The sequence below is a fragment of the Fusarium keratoplasticum genome, chromosome 4, assembly GCF_025433545.1.
Source record: "Fusarium keratoplasticum isolate Fu6.1 chromosome 4, whole genome shotgun sequence".
Lineage (NCBI taxonomy): Eukaryota > Fungi > Ascomycota > Sordariomycetes > Hypocreales > Nectriaceae > Fusarium > Fusarium keratoplasticum.
In genome coordinates, this window is record NC_070532.1 from 4,656,579 (window position 1) to 4,674,053 (window position 17,475).

A 17,475-nucleotide genomic window follows, 5' to 3' on the forward strand; every position below is an offset into this window, starting at 1 on the left:
AATCGCCCAAGGTTGTGAGTCGGCGCGCCAGAAGTTCGTGTGCGTATCGCCCGTCATCTCATCAAGACGAGGGTGATAAGACTGCTGTGTTTTGGGTAGGGCCGATGAATTGAACTCCACTTTAGCCTTGAATATTGAGCCGCCCTCAAGAGAGGCTATATGGACAAACCCAATGCCGCAATCCAAGTGCGTACTGTCCAAACTTGACCTGCCAAGATATTCAATATGCACCCGGCACCCGCCGTCTTCAGTCCGGCTTCAGATGACCCAGCCAGGCAATCAAGACGGAGCATGCTCCGGATCCAACCTCGGACGCCCGATGATCCGGGGGAAGTGGATCCGATCGGAAGTCGGGTAACGAGCGAACACCGAACTGGACACATCTTGACAAATCCAATCGCTAGCTTGATGTCATTACTCATCGGCTAGTTACTTTAATTGACTTGGTTTCCCGGGTCTAAACTCTCTTGTTTCGTTGTACTTGAAAGTCAAGAGTTGCGGCGTCTCGAAAATCTCAGGTGAGTTGTCATCTCGCTCTGTCAACCTTCATCATGAGAGCCTTGGTGAGAGCATCGGCTGCTGCGCGTGGCCCAGCACGCCGTGTAGCATGTTGGTTGTTCTTTATACTATTCTGCTATCTAAGTGCTGAATGGGTTTCAGATCATCGACTCGCTCTGTCCCAGCTATCTTCCTCAAGCTCGTTGCCAGCGAGGGTGTACCATCGTTACTTTGCCGGGATAAACACTTTCAGCTCATCGGCCCGGAAGCTGTCGCCAAATATGGACTCTCAAACGGCGAAAAACCTTGACGGTCTCAAAGAACACCTCACCCACAATAAGCTCGAGGAACTGCGGAGCTTTTGGTTTGAGCATCTGACGAGTGAGGCCGATCGAGCTATTCCTCGAGCCGAGAATCAGCGCCGATGGTTCTTTGGCGGCAAGGAATTTGACGACATCTGCGTGTAAGTCACTCTCCCATCACCAATTGGCCCATAAACTCACGGCCACAGTGCTAGGTTTAGCCCCATTCTTGAAGCCATCAAGGCCGCGGGGATCACATCAGTTGAGGACATTCTGGCCGTCGCCCAGCCGCGCGACCCTTTGGACTGGTTGAGTCTGGTCATCTTGTTGGATCAGATCCCCCGAAACTGCTATCGTGGCGCTGAGGCAGCCGTCTGCTTCACCTTCTTCGATCCCCTCGCAGTGCAGCTCACGCTGAAAGCTCTCGAAAAAGGCCTACCTTACAATGCTCCCGAGCTACGATGGCAATTTTCGCACCGAAACTGGCTCTACATGCCCCTCATGCACTCAGAAGACGTGTCGGCCCATGAAAAGGCCGTGTTGGGGTATGAACGCATGCAGCAGGACATCCTCAGTCTCCTGGAGGGCACAGGCGGGGCAGATGAATATGAGAAGAAGGCTAGAGAGGTTGCTCAGGCGGACCCCGAGACTGCCAAGGCATTCGGCAAGATCAATGTCGATTTTGAAAAGAAGCACCAGGTGATTATCGAGAGGTTTGGACGATATCCTCACCGGAACAAGGCGTTGAGGAGGGAGCCAACGGCGGAGGAGACGGAGTATCTGGAGAATGGCGGCGACACGTTTTCGGCGTGAATGTACATACTGAACATGTATGACCTTGTACCACTCAAATAACACATTCTATTAATTAATCTCCCATCATCATCCTCAACAAAACTCGACTAAACTCATCGTGGACTAGCCACACCCTCCCCCGCATCGATGCCACCATCTCGAACGTCACTAAACCACTGCCGAGTCCACTAGACCCCAGCGCCCACTCACCCAAAGCTGCAGCGGATGTCAGGCACTTTACAGTGCTGACGGCATCTGGCCTCTTGGTCAGTGGAAGGGACCTTTTGGCAGTTGCCTTTTTGGGAAACCCATCACGAACGGAACCCGGGCTGCTCCTCCGAGGGGTTGTTGTTGTTTAAACTGGGCTCCCCCTGTTTGGGATCACCTTGTTTACTTTTTCTCCTCAACTGCATCATTCTCTCCTTCGACGCATCAATCATCCTCCTCGACAGCTTCACAATGGTCACAACCCGAGCCACCTCCCGCGCAGCAAGCGCCGCTCCCGAATCCCTCTCCCCATCTCCTCCTCCCCCGGACTTTGCCCCAGTAACGCCGTCGACAACACGCAAGCGGGCACCTCGAACCACAGCCAACACGACGTCCAAGAAGCGCCGCGTCTCGATCGAGAATGTCCCATCCGCGACATGGCGGCACACGCCCTCCAAGATCACCCTCCTCTGGCTCGCTGTGTCGGTTCCCCTCGTCGCATGGGACACGGGTTACGTCCTGGGTCGCCCCCGCACCATGCCTGGCGGAAACCTCCACTGGCCGCTGTGGGTGCCGTACGAGCTATACGGCAAGGTCGATCACGTATACGGCTTCAAGTCTTGGGATGCGCACAACGGATTCACCGGCGCCCAGAGCGCCCTCAACGTCGTCGAGTCGCTGATGTACGTGGTCTACCTGTGGCTTGTCTGGACGCGCGCCGACAGCAGGTCGATGGATGGGGCTGCGAGGAGGACGCTCAGTGGCCGTGACGGCGCCTTGGCTGTGTTGATTGGCTTCAGCGCGGCTGTCATGACGCTGAGCAAGACGGTCCTGTACTGTGAGTGATGCCATAATGCATTGAGGGTCATGTTACTGACTGAACACGAGGGGCCAATGAATACTACAGCGGTTTCGATAATATCGGCCACAACACACCGCTCGACATCGTCTACCTCTGGATGCTCCCCAAGTAAGTCTCTCTACCTGTGTCACCCCACAATACTAATCCTCTGCAGCGGCTTCTGGCTCATCCTCCCAGCTTACATGATCTGGGTGTTTGGGAATAACATCCTCGACGGCCTGTCCATGGCCTCTGGCCAATCTGCCAAGAAAAGCTTGGAGTAAGCTTGTGATGGGTCTATTTTCCATTCATTGATCGAGTCGGGCTGTAAGATGATGAACCGACCATGAGGCATGAGTTATGAAGCGCGACCGGGAGCCTTGAGCAATTGATACCCTATCCAAGTTTCAATAATTAATGATTTCCTACTCCTCAAACGCCCGAGCTAAATTGTCACGTATCCAAATCCTCATGCTGGGTACTGAGGCCCTCTCAGCCTCTGAAACAAGATAAAAGACGCTTGACAAAATGATCCTGCATTAGCCTCTCCTCCATACCCTGCATTGGGTCCAGGCTCGCCTCGAGGTAGAGTCTATGCAGGATCTGCACCGCGTTCTCAGTATCCTCCTCCATCTCTCGCCCGCGTGGGGCGGTGTTCAGGGTATCTCTCAACATCATCAAGGACGGGCCTCCCAGCCTGCATTCCCGCACGTACGGGAGCAGCAGCACAATGATCTTTGCAGTCTCGTTCTTGCCCGGGTCCTCTTCCAGGTCCCATACGAAATGCTCCATCAACTGCTTCCCGCAGAACTTCTCACTAGGCCTGGCGCCTTTCTCAAGAAGGAAGGACACCATTTCCGAGGACCGATGAAGCCCCAGGTTCTTCTCGCGGTTGCGTCTGAGAGCTTTGCAGCCAGGCCTCAACGCGTAATCCAGCAGTGGCCTTCCAGATTTGCTGTTTACCGACTTGCTGACCGATTCATTCTCCTTAACATAGTGGACGAGACCAAATCGTACGGCCAGGGATAGCATGCTGCTCTGGCTCAGCTTTAGCTGTTCCACTGACACCATACCGTGCGTACCAGCTTCACCTAGCAGACGTAGAGTGTTGCTCCAGTGATATCTGCCGAGCCTGTTATACGCATTCTTGTACAGATGCGTCATGATCTTGTCCAGCTCCGCTATCAAACGACTCTGGGCTTTACCTGACGCCTTCTCGGCCTGTCGACACGTGGTCAGGGCGTAATAGACCAATCTCTCGAGAGCCGCAGGGAACACAATGTTCTCATCAGCGTCCTTCTTAAAACCTTCCTCTGCAAACGTCTTGATTCGAAGAACCAGCATACGAAGCATGGCAGTCTCTGCATGGAAGACATCCCCAGATCTCCCAGCCGATGCGCCCGTGGCCTCCTCCAGCTTGATGCAGACCTCAGGCGATGAGACAAACTCAAACACGGATCGATGGATAAACGTGACAAACGGGTTTCCAAGCTCGTCCTCGGTGCTGTTCTGGTAGCAGTCCGTGCTCCACGTTACCCTTTCCTCGTTGACCTGGACTCTCTTAACACGCTGCACTTCAATAAGGCCGAGGCAGCGGCCAGCTATACGGGCTTCCATAGTATTCATCCAGCGATGGGCTTGTTCCTTATCGAGCGGTGCCACCGGCAGGGCAAAGACGGCCTCCTCGTCGATCTCCTCTACCAGGGCCAAACCCAGCAAGCTGGTACGAGCTCCCTCGGACGATCCAAAAGACAAGATCCGCAGGAGACGAGAGACTTGTGGTTTGTATCTTTCGAGTATTCTGACCCACATGTACAGATAAAGGTCTTCAAGATCTGTCGGAAGCTCGAGGATGCGCTGACGCAGCTCGTCGACAGAGTCCCCGTTGTTGAGACCCTCGAGCAGGGACCGCACAACGAGATATACCCACAGAAAGACGCCAGCAGAGTTCTCTACTATCTCTTCCTTCAGAAAACTAATGACTGAAGTATCATCGCTCATCGTTGTCCGTGAGGACTGGTGCTCACTGATCCGCTGGTCCACGAAACTCGCAATATCGGGCCGTGTGAGCTCATGAAGGCGAAGCCTCGGGTATCCAGCTAGGCGTTCCTCAAAGACAACCCAGGGACGGCTCGTGAGAAGAAACTTGACGTTGGGAAGCTTTGAGAGCGCCTTGAACACATCTACTAGCTCACCCATCTGATGATTGTTCGCGTCGTACTCATCAAGGCCATCAACGCTAAAGAAGAATCGCTCATTTGGGCAACTCTTCAACAGTGCCTCCAACGCCCTCTTCAGCTCCCAGTACGTTGGCTCAAAGCTCCTGTCCCCATTCTGGCCAAAGCGAAAAGCTTCGAAGCGCTCAGGGAAAGCAAATTTGATGAGCTCGCGCCGCTTGAACAGTATTTGATGGAGGAGCGACCTCAGCACACCAGCCTCTGACTTTTCCAGCTTGGTGCCTTTGTAGTAAAAGTAGAAGCACGCCATGTTCAGAGGCTTCCCAGCTGCCCATCGCAACAAAGCCTCAGAAGTCTCGCGGTGGTGGGTGGCAAACTTGGTCAGAGTACTCTTCCCAGACCCAGCCTTGCCAGTGATCCAATAGATATCCGCATCGTCAGAGAGAAAGTTGCGGAAGTTGTCCCAAGGCTTCTGCTCCGCGACAGGGTCGCAAAAGAGCCACTCGTATGTCCTGCGGTTGGCCTCGTGTATCGTATCCTCCCGGTCTTGCATTGTAGCAAACCATAACGACACCAGGATCTTTTTCTGCGCAGTTTCTCTCATCTTGCGAGACACTCTCTTGTTTAATAGCAAAGGTTGACCAGGCTGATACATTGCTCCCTTGACAGCACCCATTAGTTCTTCGTGTCGGCGGGATGCTACTGTTTCGCCGTTCATCTGATTATCGATTATGGTGTCGTTCTGCACCTTGATCTTGTCAAGCTGGCCAAACAGCTGTGGGATGACGGCCTGGGCGTGGTCGTCGAGCTGAGCAACCACATCTTGGAGCTGGAGAGAGTGCTGGTCAAGTTTCTTCTGGATCAAGGCAACACCGTGAAACTGAAGCTCTCCCCTGACAGCAACCAGTCTCTTCTCGAGTTTTTCAATATCATCTCTCTTCCAGATGGTCATGAGGGTTTGGTGAAGAGTGTGCCAAGGCTTCCCGCCAGCGCCCATAGCTCGTAACTTCTCCAAGAGGAGCTTCAACTCTTGGGCAATAAGTATAATGTCCTGACCTAGACGCAGTAGCACCGAATCTTCAGAGCCCGGGAGCGCGGTGCTGCATCCGGCGAGACGCTTTGTGATATCGTCAGCCGTTCTCAGCGCATCAATCGCAATCTGCTCAAGCTCAGAGAGGCCCGCAGGACTCCCGGCGTCGTAAATCTGCTTGGAGATTGTGATGACATCGTTGGTGAAGCCGATGACCTGGAAGATGTTGGCTACCAGGCTAAGAGCCGAGATTGGGTCCATGAGGCCGTGTTGGTAGGATGATGAAGGAGCGCATGTTGGGATCAGGCTGTGAAAGCCCTGGATCTTTTGACGAGGCAGTTTTCAGGCGCACCTACCAGACCAGCATTCACCTTGCCCAGCCGAGTAGGTAAGCTAGCCGTCTGGGGTATTATTCGTCAAAAATATTTCATATGGTGGTTGCCTTTTTCATGGTGGTTCGCCTTCCATTCCTGCAGCCAGTTTGAATCAGCCTTGGTCATCGGACAGGGCCTTAGTTCATGTTAATTGTCATATTACATCTCATATAGGGGAGATTGAAGGGTTATCCATTCCATACTTGATGTAGCGAGCGAGGTAAGGACAAACAATAGCCATTGGGATAGGTGCAAATGTTTGCCTTGGCGACTTGGGCGGGCATTCAACGCAGGGTTGTTCGCCCATCTCAGCAGAAAGGTAACAAACAATTAACAGAGACTTTATCTAAGGGAATGTTGATAAATATCCAGCAATTAGACACCGTAAGTAGGAAGTCGATAACGCTGAATATACTAAACTATACGAAGATGCTATCATTTGGAAGGAAACGATGACTGGAACGATTTAGTAAGGGAATAGATAAAACAATGACCCTGTAGGCCTCAGACAAGTTGTGGCCGTATCATATTTTCTTCATACTCTATCTAAGTAGTTAACTTGAACACTGATCCTTCGAACTCGGGTTCCACCTGTTATTGGGATCAAACCTCCAATCCGCACAATTGCTGCTCAGCTTGCCGCCCTGCTTAAACTGCGTCGAAGACGTATCGCACTCGTCAATCATGCGTCTCAGGATGCGACCACACTCAGACTTGGCCCCCTTGCTGCCCACGGTGAAACGACACCCGTTCTTGACGGTGACGCTCATCAGGACGTCGACGAAGCACCCCTTGCCGGTGGGGATGCAGTGGACGCCGTGCTTGCACATGAGGGTGCGCTCCGTCTCTGGCCGCGTGGCGTCCAGGACTCGGCCCTCGAAGCGGTCGCAGAAGTACTCGAGCGCCTCTATGGCCAGGCCGCGGTTGATGAACTGCCCGCCGTTGTAGCAGTCCACCTCCTCGGTGTCCGGGTTGGGAGACGGGGGCTCCGGGTTCGGTTTGGGGGAGGGCTTGGGCGGCGTTGGCTTGGGCTTGACGCTCGTGGTGCCGTCCGGGTCGCGCCACGTGGGCAGCGGGAGGTCGAACTCGAGGGCGCACTGCTGCTCGTCGTTCTCGTGGTCCTTGTTCTCTGGCGGCGCGCCTGGCGTCGGTAGATCCTTGGGCACCGTCGGCTTTACCGTCGGCGTTGGTGCCCCCGTCGGTTGCGGTCTGGGAGGGACGGGCGGCTTGGGGTTCCTCGGGTCCGGGAAGTCTTTGCCCCCGTCCGGACAGTTGAGGAGGCAGGGGAAGGAGCAGAATGTGCGGCAAGGCTTGCCGCAGTTCTTCTTGCATATAGGACCGGATTTCCCGGGACGCCAAGTCACGGCGGGAGGCGGTGGTATAACATTGTCGTCTTCATCGCCGCCGTCGTCATCATCATCTCCGCCAGGTGTGTTGGAAGTAGGCTTCGCCCTTGGCGGATCTGGAGGCGTATAAGTCCAAGGATATGGCGGAGGGGTGATGGTTCTGGTCCCTGGGGGTTGAGTAACACCGTCCTGGGTAGTCTCGGGCAACCTGTTGGTGATGATAAAGGTCGGCAGCCTGATGCTTGGTGTGACATCGAACGTTGACCAGATGGTGGTGGAATCGGCTCGCCTATCCCGCACTGTGACGTGCCAGACGTCGACGGTGGTGATGGTAACGACAGGTATGGTCAGAGTCGTCTTTTGAATGGTGCTGTGCCAGCCATCCGTGCCGCTCCAGGCGACGTCAAGCGAGGTCTCGTAGGGAGGGAGGGTCAGGGTGATGGGCTTCTTGAGGGACGACGGCGGCAGCACCATGGTGCATGGCGGCTGGCATCTCACCTCGGGTTCCTCCTCGTCCCAGATCTCTGGGTCGATATATATGAGACCAGAGCCGTCACCCTGGTTGCCACCTGGATCGACGGATTCCCCGGAGCCTCCATCGTCTGGGGTGTCCCCGCTGCCGGAGCCCGAGTACATGTCGACGCTCCAGACCATGGTGCCGCCAAAGCATCGGCTGCTCGCCCAGCGCTTCTTCATCTGGATCGTGTCCTCGTTGTCATAGCCGATCCACTGGTCGCCGAACTTGAGCTCCATCATCATGTCCTTGGCCAGCAACCTCGGTGACATGCCTGGCTCCTCCTTGACCATCCTCTCGATCTCCTCGAGCGACATGACGCCGCCAAAGTTGGTGCAGGGCGCTGGACGGCTGGTGCTGGACCATTTACACCCGACACCGTTGCAGTTGGAGTCGGCGACGGTGTAGCCGCGAGCGTAGTAGGCAAGGCCCATGTTGAGCTTGGCCGGGTCGATGCCGTCGTAGTAGAGCGGTAGAGACCAGTTTGCAATTTCCGGTACATTTGTGTGACCCAGGATGACGCTGCCAATCTGCTTGACGTCCTCGTCCCAGGGCCCATGGAGGTCGTACGTCATGACGCCAAAGTAGTCGACATAAGGCTCCATCTCCTTGGGCTTGAACCATCGCAGGTACCAGTAGCTTGTAGGGATGGCTACGCTGATCCCGCACTTGGTGCCGAATGCGGCACGCATTTCCTTCAGGAGAGATACGTAGTTGTCTGTATCTTCCTTGCGGCCACCACGATCAGGGGCTCCGGGACTGCAGTTTTCTATGGTCAGTTTTCGCACCGCAGGACGCAAAAAATGATTCTGACTTACTATTCCCAGTCCAGTTCCACGCCTTGGAAACCGTGTTCCTCGAGAAAGCTAGCCACAGACTTGATGAATCGTGCTCGCCGCCCAGAATTCGCAGCCAAGTCGCTAAAGGTAGTGCGTGTCGCGCCAGGGTCATTAAAGGTCCAGCCTCCAATGGCGATCCACGTCTTGAGTCCTTTCTTCTTAAGAGCCGTGAATTCCTTATACAGAGTGACGTCGTCTTCATGCCACGGCTTCACGGCAAAGGTGTTGGGGTCGATGGTTGCAAACGCACCATACAGGTGGGTGAAGCCCTCAGTGCGGATCTGCTTGGGCGAGATCCGATTGCATTGCCTCTCGCGCACGTTGGCAAACTGATAGTAGCCGATGCTTCTTGCGAACGCTGAGCGTCCCCCGCAGGATGGGGGATCGATCTTGTTGCAGCTGCCGAAGCCCTTCTGACAGGGGGCGTCCTTGCCGGCGCTCTCGCAGAAGTCATTCTCGACGCCGCAGTATCCGTAGGCGCTGCAGCAGACGTTGAGCGGACACTTGACTTTGCCTCCCAGGCTGTCCTTGCCACAGAGAGCCGTGGCCTCGCAGTTGGACACGCAGACCTTGGGGCCACAGATGTCGTCACCGTATCCGCATCGGCCCTTGTTGCTGCAGCAGCTACCATCGGGGCATGGCGTCGCGCGGTCGCACTGGCGCTGTGACTGACGACGGAACATCCAGCCTGCCGTCTCCTCATGTCTTGGTGCCAGCGTTTTGCCGTCTTCGGCGGTGGAGGTGGAATTCTCGGTGCCGTCGCTCGCTTCGACGGCACGCACAATGTAAGGCTCCTCTGCAGGTTTGTCTTCCTTTTGCTCTTCCACAAAGTCTTGGGCTATCTCGAGAATAGGTAGCGGTGGAGGCTCAGCCAGAGCCTCGTACCCCTGCCGAGCCGGGTTGGTACCGTTGCCTGACGCCTCCAGCCAGATACGACTGAGCTTTATCTCCTCATCGACATCTCGGGTGCCCATCTGTGCCAATGGCTGCGTCGTGTCCCCTTGTTGGGGCTTCACTGCCGAGTCATTCTTGCCGAGATATTCATCCCACGATCTGCGAAGCACCCTGTACTAGAACATCGGACATGATCAGCATCGTCACGTTTTCCCCGATATCCGCGTGGGAAGCATAGTTACCTCGTCCTTGTGTATCATCTCATACGTCCGTCCTACAGTGCCGTTGCTGTAAATGCCATCAACCACCCGGATAACCCCAGATCGGGCGTCACGTTCTTCAATAGAGCGTTTCGATACCTGGCCCCAAATACTCCAATGATCACCGGACTCTGTGTACCACTCGACTTCTAGCGCAGCACCCTTCCGCTCCGTGTTGAATTTCGTCTTGAAGTGATACCGATATACACCAACCTCGGACTTGTGGAACACACTTGACCGCAGACTGGACAGAGCATTGCTCTGAAAGTCTTGTTCCGAGTGGACAAGTTGTACCCCGACAGGCAAACCCTTCGTACCGCCGCACGCTGCGTGCTGAGGAGTGCAGTATGTCCGCGCTCCTGAGCCCCCTTCTACAGAACTGCCAGAGAAGTAAGTATCAGTTAAAGTCTCAGGTTATAAGATGACGAAGGTCACCAGCTGAGTAATCGGGCTTCGGGGGGAGATTCGTTACCTGGCAAAGGGAAATTCATCGCAGGTCCACATCATTCCAGCAAATTGGCCAACGCTATTGGCAATTCTGTTGTACCCTGGGTCGCCGAGCTTGAGGCCGTTTGGGTTCCATCTAGCGGGGGGAAACGATCCTTCTCCCAGCATGGCCCCCGCGGGAACGGTGCTATATCGCCACAGGTTGTCAGCGAAGGTCTCCTGTTGCAGATACGCCACGAAGCACATACTCTGGCTGATCAGACTCAGGGCAACTGTGCACTTTCTTCCACCCTGAGCCACAAGCCACGCCTCTCCGATTCTGAGAATTTCCAGCCCTGTCAAAGTGTAGGAGGAGGTGCGTGCGGCCTTGCATCGTGCTGTAGCCCGTGGCAACCGGTACGGCGACGCCAGCGGCGTTGGTTGTCGAATGCGTGTAAGTGTTTAGAGGGTATTGCTTATGGACATTCTCGCACAATGCTGGCACTTTCGCGCAGTTGTATATCAAAGTAGGTATACCATGCGGATTCTGCCGCACCGGGGTTCCTGAATGCATGGCCTGTCCATTGACAGTAGATACCTGACACTGCGCCAACGGCGACAACAATGCCAGCCATGATAATACCAGGAGAGCCAGACTGCGAGAGGTGTTTGAAAAAAGCAGCATGGTGGGCCTCATCTGTGCCATCTCAATGACACACACACACACACGGAAATAGTCCCTTTGCAGGAGATCAAGCATTACATAGTGAAGGGATCACCATGTTTTTATCCCTCGATCTTTGACCCCATACCTTTGACCGCTGGTTATCATAGACTCAGGGAACGTACTGTTTGGAAAAGTGACTTGACTACAACCTCATCATTCATAACATACGACCAACTGTTGCTACTACGCACCAACAGGGGTGATATAACATAGCGTAGCATGGCCGAGCCGCTTGAACAAAGTGTCCCTGCCAAGCCAACAGCACAGCGTGTTGCATCGGAGATGGTGGCGAGATAGGAAAATTAGATCGGCCAAAAGTACCATGCATGTCATAAGATAAACACAGGCATCTCTGACGCCCCTTGGATTCTGACCTCCCCCCGGTCTATGGAGAAAGGCAAGAGGTGTGCCGATTGGTTTCGATCAGCGGAACTAGATATCGAGGGTTTACAGCCAAAAGAATCAACCCACAGACGGGGTATCAAGAGCCAAGGCTGGTCAGAGATGCCCCTGTTTATCTTAAACATCTGATCAAACCGGGGTGAGCTCGTCGTACATGGCTGTGAAAGGGTAGTTTCCATTGTCCCGTATCTATTCGTTCTTCATGATTCATCCTTCTTTCTCTTGCATTGACTATCGTAAACAAACCATTGAAGCCCTTTGCTTTGCTTCAAGATACTCATCATGGCATCTCGATGCTTCCTAGTTTTCTCCTTGCTGGCCATCAACAATGCGGTCTGCTCGCCTCTGACTGATGGTCTGTCGTTCCTCTACTCTCGCCAGGCACCTAGTGGCGGCGGTGCTCAACCGTGTCGCATGAACTTCACAACCGATGTCTGGACGGGATGTGACGATTTGCTCGCCCAGTTTGACTTGACTCTGGAAGAGTTCATGCTTGCCAACCCCAGTATTGGCGAGGCATGCGATGGTTTCAAGCCCGGAGAGACCTACTGCGTGGCACCATGTTAGTCCCCCCTGACCGACGACCCAAAGACAAGTATTAAAAAAGACTTATTTTTCAAAGATATCGATGTGGCAGTAAATGCTACCGAAGATGGTACATGTGGCCGCGAAATCGACTTCTCCAAGACCTGCGTCGGCAGTGACTTTGGTGACTGCTGTGGAGCTGACGGGAAGTGTGTCGTCCCCCATCTAGCTCTACTTTGGCTTACTGATCAATTTCTGCGGGCAGATGTGGTTCCGGCGAGAAGTTCTGCGGCATCGGAAACTGTCAGGAGGGTGCCTGTCTAGGCGGAGGACCGTGGTCGACAGACGGCCGATGTGGGCGTTCAGTCGACTACGTCCCATGCCCTCCCAAGTTCGGCCTCTGCTGTTCAAGGGACGGGACGTGGGTATTCTGAGGTCCAATGATGATTCGCGTGTGGCTAATTGATTGATTTACATTAGCTGCGGCAACGACACTGTGTCTTGTGGCGCCGGCTGTCAGTACGGTGATTGCTCCGGCACAGAGACAACTACGTCTGCAAGTGCCAAGCCTTCGGTGACACAGATGCCGGGCTCAGTCTCCAAGGATGGAACATGTGCGTATAAAGCCAAGTTGACGTGCAAGGGATCCAAGTTCGGTGACTGCTGTTCGGCTGCTGGTTACTGTGGAGATACTGAGTATCACTGCGACAAATATCTAGGCTGGTAAGTCATGACCTCGAAAAGAAAAAAGTCTCTTTGTTCTGACAGCTGATGTGTGTGCATTACAAAGCCAGCCGAATTTCGGGAAGTGCTCTTGAGGAACGCTTATCTTATAAGGAAGTTTATAGAAATCATTTACAGGATCGCAAGTGGACGAAGTGTATTTAGCTATAACCTCCTAGGTAGTTAGAGCAACTCTCTATCCTATATATATCTATTGGCTTCTTAGTATTTCAACTTTCTTCTTTACTTTGCTAGAGTTCACCCCACTTGCGTACATGTCTCGCAGTTTCTTTTATCTTTTAGGTTGGTTTCTATTGTTTCTATGTCCAGTAAACGGCCTTTTGCAACCAGTTCCTTCTCATGTCTGTATGCTAATTGTAAATGGCCTGATTTATTATGCGCCTTCTCTTAACAGACAGTTTGCCCCCAACTTACCATGACTTCTCTCTCCGGCAACGTTACACTGACAGAAGTACGGTTACCCACCTTGCAGCGCGCCAAGATACTTACATGGATATTTAAAAATCATGCTTGGCCCCAGACTTTCCGAGCTCTTTACCCTTTTCATATGAACCTCACTTCAACCTCACCCCCTCCCTGTTCATCATTTTCCGACACCGAGCTCGACTCACGTTGCCAAATTGCCTCAGATGACTGCCAATATCAAAGCTATCCCGGCTGAGCTTTTGTTCAGAATACTCCGGACCGTCGGCCATTCTCCGAATGGAAGGTCCGCCATCACCTCCTGCCTACTGGTAAACCGGGTGTGGCATGATGTTGCGCATTCAATACTCTATAAGGATCTGGTACTGCTTGGCGGCGATCAGATGGACCGTTTCCTGGCATGCCATGATCGTCGGGCTATCCGCTCTATCACCCGATCCTTGACTCTCCGACCTATTCAGAAAGATGGCGAATGGAACACGGCTTCATACAAACGGTTAGACGCACAAATTCTTCTACTGGCGACAGACGTCATTGCGCACATGGAAGCACTTGAGTCTTTCTCCCTGACAACACACCCCAGAGAGCCCAAACTCAAATTGTGGATTCTCAGGTCAACCATCTCGACCGTTCTCAAGGCACTCCCTGCAAGTTGCGTGAATTTGGAGCTTGCCACGCGAGGCGGAGATGGGGACATGATCAGGGGGGTTGATGGCGACCCGACGCACCTTTGCGAGGACTTACGCCGCTTGCTGCCTCGCATGCATCATGTTCACATCGACCTCGCCTCTGTATGTGATGCCATGCTAGGCAGGTGGGACTCAGGCGACGTTTTCCGCCCCATCAAACTTGCGTGCATCCGAAGTCTCCATATTGACTGCGTGGGCATGGATGAGAGGAAACAATGTGCCCACGACGGCGATGGCGACGGCGATCGGTACTCTTACCAGCACGCGCCTAGATCACTCTGGGACTCGATTATTCGAGGCCTACAGCACGCGGTGGGGTTACAAGAGACAGATACAGGCGAAATCACGGTTCTGGGATCCGCTCCGCGCGGTGACGATTTTAACAAGGACATATATTGGACCTTGCTACGTTGTCATGTCAGAAGAGGTCACAACGGAACCACAACCTGGGCCTTCCCGATCACCCACATTGCACCCCTGAACGACAGTGAGTACACCTGGTATATCCGCGTCGATGGCGGAACGTTTGTGGCGCTGGGCCGAAGCCCACTTTATGACCTTGCCGCAGGGCGCCCGTGGAGGATGTTGACTACAGGCCCAAAGCTGCCCGCGGCCATTGATCCTCATGCGACACGGGTCTCGGACGAGGAGCTTGGTATACTCACCGAGGCCCAGTGGAAGGAAAGGTATCCCAGGAAGGCATCCATCTTGTGGCTAAACGAGAGGAAGGCAGGGATGCGATTGATAGATGCCGAGGAGCGGGAGGGCTCCGAGATGAGAAGCACAGTGGAGATAACGCCAAAAGGCTATGTCCGACCAACTGAACAGGGGTATTGTCGCAGCCAGGTGTTCACGGAGGAGGAATGGCAGTACGTGAGGGAGGACATACCGGAGGATGAACCGGAAGAGGAATCTGAGTAGGAGTTACTAATGGGGTTATCTGCCAAGAAGCAGCAGGGTCAACGTGTTGGCTCTCTCTCTCTCGTCAAGTTAACATGTGAACTTAGGAACTTTACAGTGATCAGTGGACAGAATAAGCATAAGTTTTTAACTACCGTGGGGCCGCAGACAGGCTTGAGGCGAACCAGTCGGCTGTTGCGGGAGGGAGGAGAGCGGGCCGCCATCAATGCATGCAACAAACCCCTGAACCAACAGAACGCCAAGAGCCAGCCAGCCAGCCAGCCAACCAACACAGGTGGGAAGTGGAAAGGTGACTCTGGAAGAGTGTTTTTGTCGTTATGAGTTCAAGAAAAGTCGGTCGCCGAGGTTGGTGGTGTCGATAGTCGAGCAAAGGGGCTGGTTAGGCAGGACGTAGAATGTAGCAGTACTTTGGCCGTCGGGGAGGACTTACTTGCGGATAGCATCGACTGATGATGGAATCATTGAATAACAACCTCTCAGTTATAAGAGTGATTTTCTTCGCCTTGTCATAATTGAAACTATTGGTCTCTTCCACCATCACCGTCAGCATCTTCTCCTAAGCAGCCAACTACCACCATGGTCAAGTTCAACTGGGCGTTGGGCCAACTGGCTGTTGCTTCGTTCTTGTCTCTGCCTCGAGATGTGGCTGCGACATGGATCCCCCGCCGCCAGTTCAAGAACGAGACAGCACCTCAAAACATCCCGATCAAGTTGATGGGCACGTCACCAAAATACCCATCACACCCTGATACGACAAAGTTCTGCAGCTGGTGGTGGGACAACGATGGCTCAATCGCATGCAAAGACATGCCAGACGCCTGGTCCATCAGCATGGAGGACTTTCTCCGCTGGGTGCGTAATACCAGAACTCCTCTTTTTCCTTGCCAACGATGACGGCGCTAATGTGGCAAGAAACATTCTAGAACCCTGGGCTAGCTTCCGATTGCAGCAACTTTCTTCTTGAGTGGTCCTACTGTGTTGAGGCCGCCAATAAGCCCCCCGTCACCAGCGTCCCTTCCAAGACGACGACGGTCGGGGGAAGCAGCCCGACCACGGGCGTCCAGACGCCCACGCCCACGCAGCCAGACATGGTAGACAACTGTGTTGCTTTTGCTTTCGTGGAGAAAGGCATGTCTTGCAACACGGTCCTCACCAAGAACGGCATCACGCTCAAGGAGCTGGTGGCTTGGAACCCTTCAGTCGGCGCCAACTGCGAGTCGCTCTGGGCTGAGGTCTATGTCTGCGTGAGCATCGTTGGCCATGATCCAGAGGGCACCAATACCGTCAAGCCAAGCCCCACGACTACATCAAAGACAGACCCAACCAACGGTATCGAGACGCCGTCGCCGACCCAGCCCGACATGGTTGACAACTGCAACAAATTCGCTTTTGTCAGCCAGGGCCAGACGTGCGACACCATCTCCAAGGCCAACGGCATCACCACGGCCGAGCTTTACAAGTGGAACCCATCTGTGGGATCCGGATGCGAAGGCCTGTGGGCTGACGTCTACGTGTGTGTCTCGGTTGTTGGCCATTCACCCTCGCCGACGAAGCCTACTCCCACCAACGGCATCGAGACGCCCTCGCCTATCCAAGACGGCATGGTCAACAATTGCAACAAGTTTCATCTTGTCAAGACTACAACGACCTGTACGTCAATCCAAGACTACTACAAGTTGCCTCTGGCCACCTTCTACAAGTGGAACCCCTCTGTTGGCACAGACTGCCGCTCACTTCTTGCAAACTACTATGTTTGCGTCATGACTACCGACTACAAGCCTGAGACTACACCGAAGCCCTCACCGACAACGCCAAGCAACGGGATTACTACTCCTTCTCCAATCCAGGCCAGTATGCATAAGAATTGTAATAAATTCCACCTGGTCAGCTCAACAACGACGTGCTCCTCAATTAGCAACTATTACAATCTTCCCTTGAAGGACTTTTACTCCTGGAATCCGAGCGTTGGTTCTAGCTGCCAGTCTCTCATGGCACAGTACTATGTTTGTGTCTCTATCATCGGCTGGAGCCCTCCAAAGCCATCCCCCACAACCCCTGGCAACGGAATCTCGACCCCGTCGCCAATTCAGACGGGGATGGTCAATAACTGCAACAAGTTCCACTTGGTTCAGAAAACGACTACTTGCGCCTCAATTCAGAACTACTATAAGATAACCATGGAGCAACTGGCCAAGTGGAACCCAGCCGTTGGGTCCAAATGCACGGCCTTATGGGCGGACTATCATGTCTGTGTAGGCGTTATCGGACAAACGCCAACTCAGCCGCCAAAGGAGAACCCAACCCCTACACCTGTCCAGGCGGGAATGATTAATAATTGCAAGAAATTCCACCTAGTAAAATCGACTACAACCTGCGCCTCTATCCAGGATTACTATAAGATCACTATGGCCCAGATTGCAAAGTGGAACCCTGCTGTTGGGGCCAAGTGTACGGCCCTATGGAAGGATTACTATGTATGCGTAGGTGTTTGATACTCTAGAGTAGTGTTTAATACAACCTGTTAATACAGAACCGCTATTC

The 17,475-nt window shown here is 53.7% G+C and overlaps 6 protein-coding genes across 6 annotated transcripts; 4 read left to right on the top strand and 2 right to left on the bottom strand.

Moving 5' to 3' along the window:
• Positions 1–551: 551 nt before the first annotated feature.
• Positions 552–1,613, top strand: NCS57_00646000 (uncharacterized protein; the record flags this gene model as incomplete). Its single annotated transcript, XM_053056348.1, has 3 exons — positions 552–609; positions 661–961; positions 1,010–1,613. 3 exons carry the CDS (start codon positions 552–554, stop codon positions 1,611–1,613), a joined length of 963 nt encoding a protein of 320 aa, XP_052915303.1.
• A 441-nt stretch (positions 1,614–2,054) lies between these two features.
• NCS57_00646100 (uncharacterized protein) lies at positions 2,055–2,927 on the top strand (the record flags this gene model as incomplete). The annotated part of the gene is made up of 3 exons (XM_053056349.1): positions 2,055–2,640; positions 2,691–2,772; positions 2,819–2,927. 3 exons carry the CDS (start codon positions 2,055–2,057, stop codon positions 2,925–2,927), a joined length of 777 nt encoding a protein of 258 aa, XP_052915304.1.
• A 208-nt stretch (positions 2,928–3,135) lies between these two features.
• Positions 3,136–6,111, bottom strand: NCS57_00646200 (NACHT domain-containing protein; the record flags this gene model as incomplete). The annotated part of the gene is made up of 1 exon (XM_053056350.1): positions 3,136–6,111. The coding sequence occupies one exon, from the start codon at positions 6,109–6,111 to the stop codon at positions 3,136–3,138; it is 2,976 nt and encodes a 991-aa protein (XP_052915305.1).
• Positions 6,112–6,778: 667 nt separating this feature from the next.
• NCS57_00646300 (Chitinase) lies at positions 6,779–10,897 on the bottom strand (the record flags this gene model as incomplete). Its single annotated transcript, XM_053056351.1, has 5 exons — positions 6,779–8,843; positions 8,963–9,993; positions 10,060–10,456; positions 10,550–10,711; positions 10,773–10,897. 5 exons carry the CDS (start codon positions 10,895–10,897, stop codon positions 6,779–6,781), a joined length of 3,780 nt encoding a protein of 1,259 aa, XP_052915306.1.
• A 2,633-nt stretch (positions 10,898–13,530) lies between these two features.
• NCS57_00646400 (F-box domain-containing protein) lies at positions 13,531–14,934 on the top strand (the record flags this gene model as incomplete). Its single annotated transcript, XM_053056352.1, has 1 exon — positions 13,531–14,934. One exon carries the CDS (start codon positions 13,531–13,533, stop codon positions 14,932–14,934), a length of 1,404 nt encoding a protein of 467 aa, XP_052915307.1.
• A 576-nt stretch (positions 14,935–15,510) lies between these two features.
• Positions 15,511–17,426, top strand: NCS57_00646500 (uncharacterized protein; the record flags this gene model as incomplete). Its single annotated transcript, XM_053056353.1, has 2 exons — positions 15,511–15,786; positions 15,858–17,426. The coding sequence occupies 2 exons, from the start codon at positions 15,511–15,513 to the stop codon at positions 17,424–17,426; spliced, it is 1,845 nt and encodes a 614-aa protein (XP_052915308.1).
• Positions 17,427–17,475: the final 49 nt, after the last annotated feature.